The sequence below is a fragment of the Cupressus sempervirens genome, chromosome 11 (assembly GCF_028749045.1).
Source record: "Cupressus sempervirens isolate cs-2001-9-10 chromosome 11, ASM2874904v1, whole genome shotgun sequence".
Taxonomy (NCBI): domain Eukaryota; kingdom Viridiplantae; phylum Streptophyta; class Pinopsida; order Cupressales; family Cupressaceae; genus Cupressus; species Cupressus sempervirens.
Window position 1 is genome coordinate 402200623 of NC_143128.1, and position 9999 is coordinate 402210621.

A 9999-nucleotide genomic window follows, 5' to 3' on the forward strand; every position below is an offset into this window, starting at 1 on the left:
ACTGTACGGTGCAATTTTGGTGGAAACAGGATGCCATACAGGGGGATTATGGAGAATTGAACGGAGGAAAAACAATAACACAAACGAACTTGATACCACTTGCAAATGCAGAATGTAACATACACAAGTTGCAGACGTAGAACCAAAAGATTCACCAACAGGTACTGATATAGAGTTAAATCCTCAATTCGCTAGATACAAATCGAGACGAACACCACAGAATAGGGTGAGGGTCGAATCCCACTGAAACTGTACAAGCCAAATAGGGAAGATCTTTGACTTCCGAAATGGCGAACAATCCCGAACTCCAACAGGAATCCGCAGTACAGAGAGATAAAATCCAAAAGCATACCTACAAACTTCCTACAAGCCGTGCTTAAATACCCGTTGGGAAAACCTTTCTGAGGGTGTACAAAAATAGCCGACGGCCAACACGTTAATTAAAATTGGGAACATTACATAGATTGAGGCAACGATGGGTTTAAAACTCTAGTCTTCACAAGAATATCCTTCAGTTGGTAATGTATATGTAATATTCTTAGACTTATAGCTAAGACTGCAATGATGAGATTATTCACATACCCCACTAATATCATGTTCTATTTCCACAATAGTTGAGATTAGGACTCTTGAATGCAGATGAAATAATATGTTTACTAACCTTATATTGAAGATACTTGTAGCCTGCAGCAACTGATGAAGAGTCTTCACACATCCATCATTGCATCATTGTGGTTGACACATCCAGGTCTTCTTCCAAATCATCAGTGGAGCAAATACCTTCCGTGCGTATTTGTGAAAATCTGTCTGAACCATAATTTAATAGCTCTCAACAATCTGATACTCATCATCTTGACTATAGGAGAACTGTATTTTTCATAATCTTCCCTTCTACAGTAATCTTTTGTCACTGGCCTAGCTTTGTGGTCATACAGGGAATTATCTGCCTTGACCTTGTTGGTGGTCAAATCAACAGATTGGAAATTCTATGAGCTTGCCCTCTCAATTGTGGGTTCTCCAATTAAAATTTGGCCAAGGAACAGGAGTGATCAATTGTGATCTCACTTCCCTTCATTTCAGGCTCTGCAGGACCTGGGTGCGTTAACCTATTCCACAACCCTAATCTATTGGTTCAAGGATTTTTATAGCAGATTGCAGTGAATAAATCAAGTTTCATTGGGTTGATCTCTTAAGATAGCAAGTGTTTCTCAAGAATAATCAAGTTTCAACTTAGGTATATAGTTAATAGTAAAAACTCTGATTTCAATGCTTCAAAATAGAAAGATGCTTAAAAACTACGGGTGTACTTGATAAAACAATGAACCTAGCAATTAAAGATATTTCCAAGTTTTAAGAATTCATTCTCAGACAAGCGCTTTGTCAGAATTGGGCAGATAGAGTCAACATATGATAAAAGCTTCAACATGCAACTCTGTGAGATGGTAAATAACACCACCATCTTATATATTGGAAAGAACTTTGTAGAACCAACCTTAGTCTATTTGAATTTAATTTCACAGAGAAAACCAATTAGACAGGAGCTATATAGACAAAACGTATACAACTGATAATCAAAAAGTAGTACTACAACCGTTTTTTCATTCAAATGTAAGCAATTGATTTAGAATAAAATATCACAGAGGAATAGTTTTATCAAAAAAAAATGAACTTACAATCTCCAATCTGAACAGAAGAAAGTCTTTGTTTTTAAAAAATAAAACCTGGTTCAATTGATTGTTGCTCCAGTAACATTACCTGATTAAATGCCTCAAAAAATATTGTATATCTCTATTTGAAAAATATATATTGCTTTGAGCTTGCACTTATTTGCTCTGAATATAATTTTATATCAGATTGTGATATTGTAATTGTAATTGTTTTTATTTATTTATTATCTAATTTTTTATTAAAAAAAATTAATCATTACACTAATTTTTACCCTGCCATATGGAGATATTAAAGTATTCATCGGGTAATTTGTTCTATATTTCCCCTATCATCAGATTCTTTAAATATAGCTACGGTCAATCATTTTATTGTAAGATTATACCAGACTGCTATTATGTAGGGAACATAAGTTTTACCAATGAAAGCTCCTCATTTGAAATTAGTAATATTTATTTAATCAAAAATTCCTTTTTATCATATGATATTATCTCAACTTATCATATTCTGCAACTCTACCATTTGATATTTTCTTCTAAATCATCATATTTTATGATTTTGACAAAGTGGAAAGACATTTTGGTATGCATAGAATATGGAAATACTCAAATGTAAATGAATTTGGGTCCTAAAGTGCATACCTGTAGTTATTTTGCATTTGGGAATACATACATACCTGGAGATTGCCCATAAGCTGCTAAAAGTAGGAAATAGAAAAAATACATACCTGATGGGAAAGCTTGCTTCTGGAACTCTGAATTTTGCCAAAATTTAGAGTTCCATCAGACCTGGTGTAGTAAACCATTTTGCATCTAATAAGTTTCAAAAGGAAGGGGAAATGCACCCAAAACCATTAAGTTACTCCATAGGTGCTGCAAAGTTATTCTACTTGCACATCCTTTCCTTGGACATCCTTATAGAATGTGGCTTTCGATTTATGATGGCAGATATCATTGTAAAAGCACTCTAATATATGTACTTTGGAATCTTCATACCTTGCCTATTTGGCTTGCCACTTGATCCTCAATGTCTTGTTTGTAGAAATTTATAATTGATTTACTTCTTGTAGAAGATGATCATATGTGAAACAAAGGAGAGGGGAAGAAGATAAATGAACACTTGAATAGTTCTTTGAGTAGTCATCAAGTACATAAAAAAATGTTGCCTCAATATGCCTGTAAGTCAGAAACCTTTTATTAACAATGAAAATATAAACTTACAATAAGATAATTGTTTGAATGGGAAATATACAATTAATATGAGCCAAGATTCCTCATAATGGTAAAAGTTATTAACTTGGAACGGGAAGCTTTAGGAATTTGCTTTAATAAATTATAGATCATACATTTGTGTAGAGAGACGCAGAATGAACTCACTCGAAACCTAGAACTTTTATGTGAGAGATAACCTATTAATCCTTCTTCTTTCTGGCTGTGGGTGAAGTTTATGTGGGATTCTGGCTTGTGATTGCTCATACCTTAAAGTATTGGTTAAGTGCTTTCTTGATGGTTAAGGAGATGAATGCTTGAAGGCACTGACCCTTGGCTTCTAAGACAACGATGCATGTTCTTAGTTTTTCCCCACTTGAACTCTCTTTGTAGAAGATATTGAATCTACACTTGTAAGATAGAATGAATACACATTCTCTCCTTCTTGAGCCCCATGCTTCTACAAATTTGTTGCAAGCATTAAATTAATTGGTAAATATTTTCTTGATATTAACAGTGACATAGAGGTCAACATATACAAAAGAATGAAACGATGTTTCCTTAGGAAACAAATCTAAAGAATATAAACTTTGTATTCTAGCTGATAGAAAACAAATAGTTATCTACAACCTAACTAAATATTAGGAACATTTTAATATTTACAGTAGATTACAAATAGATAACCATTAACTAATAATATAAGCTATGTATTATCGTAATATCCTCCCTTAATGGTTAATCTATCCATAACACCAAGCTGTCCTCTGAATTTGTCCAACTTATCAGGACCAAGAGGCTTGGTGAGACTGTTTGTAGTCTTATCTGTTGTAGGAACATATTTTAAGTCTATTGTCCCGTCGTCAACTAGTTGTCGTATGTAGTGATAGTGAACATCCACATGTTTGGTTCATTCATGGAAGATTAGACACCATGCTAATTTGATAACGCCTTTGTAATCAACAAAAAAAGTGGTCGATCATGTTGGTGACATCTACATATCCCCAAGCATCCAACGAAGCTAAACAGGTTCACAACCTGTCTTAATTGTCCCTTTGTATTTGACCTCTGAGGAGGAGAGAGAAACGACCTGCTGCATCTTATCGGTCCATGTGACAACATTGGATCCCAAATTGAACACATCCAAAAGTTGGGTTTTTATCCTCAACCGAGCGTGCCCAATTTGAATCTGTGAACCCACTAAGTCTAGGATTAGAACTCCGAGAGTAAAGAAGTCCATAATATGTAGTGCCCTTCACATAATGAAGCATGAGCTTTGCTGCCATCCAATGATTAGCCTTGGGAGCTGTCATAAAGCGTGAGATATTGTTGACTGTGAAGTTTGGCCTAATAGCAAAGAGGTAGATGAGGTTGCCTACTAGTTGCCTGTATGTAGTATTATCAATAGGAGAAGAATCAGACTTGGTTGATAATTTGAGACCTTTCTCCATGGGTGTAGATGCAAGCTTGCAACCCTGCATTCATAATTTTTCTAATAGAGCCCTAACATATTTGGACAAAGAGATGAATATACTAGAAGACTGTTGCCAAACCTCGACACCTAGGCAATAATGCATGAGCCCAAGGTTAGCCATATCAAAAGACTAGCATAAACTTTGTTTGATTCCCTGAATCAAAGATGTCGAACTGCCAATGATGATCAAATCATCCACATAATAACCAGAAAGATGATGTCATTGTGAATAGTCTTGATGTACAATTTGAGTGTGAAGAACTCCTCTAGAAGCCTTGATCACTCAGGCACTGATCAATTTTCATGTACCATGCCCGAGGGGCCTGCTTCAAGCCATAGAGAGATTTCACTAATCTGAGAACCTGATGTTCTTTACCGACAACCTTGAGACCAAGTGGTTGCGTCATGTAGACCTCTTTGTGGAGATCACCGTTCAGGAAGGACCCAGGCGTTATTGTTCAGCAGGCTCTGGTGTTCAAATGTCATGGCCTATTCCCACTCTAGAATTCCTTTAGCCTCAGAATATGTTTGACGTTCAAACACATTGTGAATGTTGGCCATGAGAGAAAAGTTAACAGACTCTGTAGGTTTTGCCCTTTTTCCGAGCAATTCTCTCATCAATGAGCTCATCATCTTGAAGATGAGCAAGTGTCTTAGCCTACCACTTAGGCCGGAGAGGAGAATGACCAATATTAGTATCAGGAGATGCTCTATGATCAAGTTCCTAATTAGAAGAATCTGGATCAATCTCAGGTGAAACATCTATAGATCCGGGTGATCCTGCATGAGAAGGTGGAGGTATCTATATAGAGATCACTTGTATAACTGGAGCTTCAGGAGCTATTGGAGCCCTCCCATCAAGTGGACCTAATGGAAGCCTAACTCCCAAATCATGAGCCTTCATAGGCTGGCATGATGGATCAGAAATAGGAGAAATAGGCGTGAATGGTTCTCGTTGCTCATCAAAGACTAGATCACGACTGTACAAGAGATGAGATGTCTTAGCGTCGATCAAATGGTAGGCTTAGTGAAGACTACTATATCGAGTAGGCATGAGTTTCTGACTCTTGGCATCCATCTTGGTGTGGGACACATTAGGGATCCAAACAAAAGCAAGGGATCCATAATCTTCAGGTGACTGATTCTATGCTTGCGGCCTAACCAGGCCTCTTCCAGAGTTTTACCTTTGACTGCCACTGTGGGTGACTATTTCAAAAGATAAACTGCAGTGTTAACTACTTTTGCCCATAACTTCTTCGGAATATGTTTGTGTTCAAGCATGGATCGAGCCATCTCGGTGATTGTTTTGTTCCAACGTTCAACTACACTATTTTGTTGTGGTGTGTGGGTGTGGTTAACCGTCGTTTGATGCCATAAGTATCTAAGAAGCAAGAGAAGTATTAGGACAAAACTCCCCCCATTTTCTAGCCTAAGAGTAATAGTAGATTTCCCAGACATCGATATGAACAAGATGAAGTACTTGAGAAGCTCGCCCTGAATCGCCACTAGTGACAAGTGTGCAATGTTGCTTCCTAGCCTGGCATGTATTACAAACTCCAAACTGTTGATTTTGAATCTATGGAAAATTGAGGACAAGCTCTTCCTGATCAAGCTGAGAGAGATACTGTAAATTTAAGTGCCCATATCGTTGATGCCAAAGTGTGCTAATAGAAGACCGTCAAGCAGCCATAGCTAAGTCCCAATAATCACTAGAATCAGTAAATTTGAAAAGACCATAATCCTCAGGGCCTACTGCAACAATAGACTGAGTCGCCTTATCAGTGATGGTACACTGATGTGAACTAAAGGTGACATCCAACTGTGGAGAATGTTGTAGCAACTGACTAACTGAGAGTAGATTAAGTTCCATCCCTTGAACGTACTACACATCGAGGAAAATGAGATTCCTCCCAGTAGACTAAATTTGAATGTTGCCTTTTCCAAGAATGGTGTACTCTTCTTCGCCACCAAAAATAGCAGAATCTGAATAAGGTTGGTAGTCAGTGAACCAATCTCTGTGGTGGGTGAAATGATGAGAGGCGCTTGAATCAATATGCTAGGCAGACGACTTCACATGATCTATACGTCTTTTAGCCATGAAGGCATAAAAGGAAGATTCACTTGCTCAGTGTGCTCTGCACTTTTTGCTTTGGGTTGTAAGCTTGATTGCTCAAGCAAAATATTAGTTTGAGATGCCATAGTAAGTTTTTTAGTGAAAAAGTGTGAAGATCTGTGAAGGCACATACTCTAGGCATAAAAAATTTGAAGACCCAGAAATAATGTTCTTAGTTTTTGGATCAGCTACCTCGAAAATCGATGCACAAAAATTGAGGCACCCAAAAAAAAAGACGACAACCCAATTGAGATCTTGAAAAACCCATCAAGAACTCGTAAAATGTTTTTTTGATTTGGTACAAAAAATTAGGGTTTCAACCAAAAATGACCCTGGCTGCAAAACCCTCCCCCCCAAAATGGTGGACGTGTAAAAAAAATAGTTTATGGGCACGAATTGGTTATTAAGGGTTTGATAAACCCTAGACGTCACAAAATAGAGCAAAAACTATCATAAAACAAGGAAAAATGGCCATTGCTTTTGTAGGAAAAAGAGACCACAAACAGGCTTAAAAAATGCATGAAAATTGGGCGTGATTTACCAAAAAATTATAGACAGTTGTAGAAAAATGGCCAAAGTTGCAAACAAAAAATGCCTTAAGACGAAGCAGATGTCAAAGAAAATAATTTCAAAAATAAAAGGCAAATAACTTCAACCAAGAAATTATAATTATTATCATAAAAAAATAGAGTATTGGCTCTAATACCATATTATGAAGTAATTGGTAAATATTTTCTTGATATCAATAGAGACCAAGAGGTTAATATATACAAAAGAATGAAACGATGTTTCCTTGGGAAACAATCGTAAAGAATAGAAACTTTCTATTCTAGCTCATAGAAAACAAACAGTTATCTACAACCTAACTAAATATTATAAACATTCTAATATTTATAATAGTTTACAAACAGATAACCATTAACTAATAATAGAGATAACCATTAACTAATAATAGAAGCTATCTATTATTGTAGTAGTAAGTTATTACTACAACAAATCCCAAATGATTTCTAGATGACTAGTATGCTATTTTAGATTCCACAAGATTTTATGCAAGATGTGAAAACCTTATTGGAAGTGCAGTTTGAGAGATGTCAGGAATTGAAGGATTATAAATATTTAATTGCTTGATGTGCAATGGAGTTACTCGTCAAAATAATTAGAAACTTCTTGTCAAATTTTTATTTCCATTCTATGATGCATATTTGGTCACATTATATAATTGTCAGCATTTAATGTTAACATGCCAATACAAGAAAGGCATGTTAAGTATTGTTCCAATAGCTTTCATATTGAGACCATAACCATACCAATAAAAATATAATTAGATCCCACCATTTAGTCAATCAAATTGGCTAGAAAGTCTTAGGAACACCATCTCTTGATTTGAGGTTGGTTGTACGGTTTCAACTAAGCCATATGGATTGAAAATGCTTAATATGCTACTAATTAATTCATCATAGTTGACAATGTAAATCAGTGGCTCATGAAAGTTGAATTTGAGTTTTTGTGAGCTCCCAATTATTTGTTGTAATTCCTAGCCAAGAAGGACCACACATGACATTAACCGGAATGTCCCAAATACTGGTCAAGTGGTCTACCAACTGAACTTTTAGCCCTTTTCTGTCCCAAATTTTAATGTAAACCTTCTCTAAGCTTTTAAATCTAAATTTATAAGCTTCGCAGTAACAATTTAATTCATATATGAGATTCCAGATAGTTGTTTTAGTACCTAGCAAAATCATGCTAGTTAGGTCTTGCACGCATGGTCTCTCAAATACTTGTGTAGGTGCTCCATCAGAACTATCAGTCATTTGTGTGCACAATTTCAGCTTAAATATTTGGTAAAGTTAACACTTTGAATCATGAGCTTCACTTAACAAAAATAATCTATATATGAACTTCCCTTTATTTTTCTGGCACCTATTTTATTAGCTAATAGTAATCCCGTTTTACCATACAGTTCATTATAATGTGCTTTTATGAGTTTTTTTATTTTGCACATTTGAATAAATGTCAAATGCGACTAATTAGAGTTTTTTCTATCTTTCTAGACAACAAAGTTTTGCAGAAGCAATGCTAAGGAGATTAGAAGAGAGATAGGTTAAACGTGGTGAGTTTCTTTTTGTCATACATGGATACCTCGTATTAACATGTTTTTCCTCTAAATTGAAGGGGCATCACCATTCCATGTTGTTTGCCTACTCTAAATTTTTTTTTTTCAATGGTTTTCATATTATAAACAATTGATTTGATGCTTACTTATAAATGTAGATGTGCTAATATTATTCAGCAGGAAGAAGAAAAGCAAGATTGTTGAAATTGAGCAAATTCAATAAGAATCAAGCTCGTTGAAAAGTAAGTGAGTGCACTGCATTATATGGGAGAATCCTACCTTTGTTTCTTTGTTTATTGGTAGGAAAGGGTGATGTCCCTTTATGCGAGGAGTTTGAATTGCAATGATAGATTGTAATATGCCTTGTGATGAAACATCTGAACAATTCTCATCTTCGAGGTCTTATAGTAGCCTCTATATTACTTGGTGAAATCACTTATTCAAGATCATGAATGGAATATTTGGACACTAAATGTGTAATTAGAACGATCATGTATCATTATTGAATATTTATAATGTTCATATCTGTTAGGTTTCATTTTGTTTGATACTGATAATTTCAATATTTCACGTATCTTCAATGCTAGCAAATACATAACACTTAAGCAAAGTTCAAATGAGCATTTGAAATTCCAACACGATCCTTTTGTATACCTGCAATTTACACATCTTATTGTGGTGACATGTATTCAATTGAAAATTACCAAAATTCATGTTTCATACCGATTCTATGATTTTCAATTCTAATGTGTTATTTGTTATTTTCCTCTTTTCACCTGGATCACTAAATCATTCAATAGAAATTATATTCATGAGTACAGACTTGAGATGATTCCAACAAATGCAATCACTTAATTATTTAGAGCCCCGATGAATGTATTGCATTGGGCATGACCATGGTGTTGGATAAGTAGAATTGGAATATGCTTATGATAAATGAGATCTATTGCTAACTAGGATTTTTAACTAGCTCCATGGATGAAACTTTATTATTACACATTTGAATTCCTTTCAAGGAATTATGCACTCAAAAAAATTGTACCTCTTTTTGGTACTATGCAAAAGTTATGGCTTCTAGATGTTAGAAGACACGAGCTGTTGGGTTTTCTTGTAATTGTTCCCTTAAAGAAACAAACAATTTTGTTAAGAAAGAAAGGTTTTGAAGTTGCCTCCATAAAAAAGTAGCAATTTTCAAACGTTGAGACTTCACCATTGTTGTTTTATGGAAATGAAAACTTTTGTCCGAGCTGAATGTGCAAGAAGAGGAAATGACCCATGCATGTTTTGTTTTCAATTTATTTACATTTGAGCTTTTATTTTCACTTGAAATTCTTTATGATGTCAAGTGATCTCAAGAGACAATGATGAGCGACATTAAACATTGGCAGTTTTTGAGTGGGACTTTCATTATTGATTCACTATTTAC

The 9999-nt window shown here is 35.3% G+C and overlaps 1 protein-coding gene across 5 annotated transcripts in view; it reads left to right on the forward strand.

The window, feature by feature from the left end:
* The window catches only part of LOC149529872 (glycerol-3-phosphate acyltransferase 9-like), a 245933-nt gene extending 236822 nt beyond the window's left edge, over window positions 1-9111 (forward strand). For 3 of the 5 annotated variants that reach the window (XM_089808658.1, XM_089808657.1, XM_089808662.1), the window contains exons 13-14: window positions 8512-8570; window positions 8751-9111. In XM_089808658.1, the coding sequence (XP_089664784.1) occupies window positions 8512-8560 (49 nt within the window). In that variant the 3' untranslated portion in view covers window positions 8561-8570; window positions 8751-9111. Of the gene's footprint in view, window positions 1-8511; window positions 8571-8731 lie in introns of all 5 variants that reach the window. The other 2 variants (XM_089808660.1, XM_089808659.1) reach the window with 2 other exon arrangements.
* The last annotated feature ends 888 nt before the right edge of the window (window positions 9112-9999 follow it).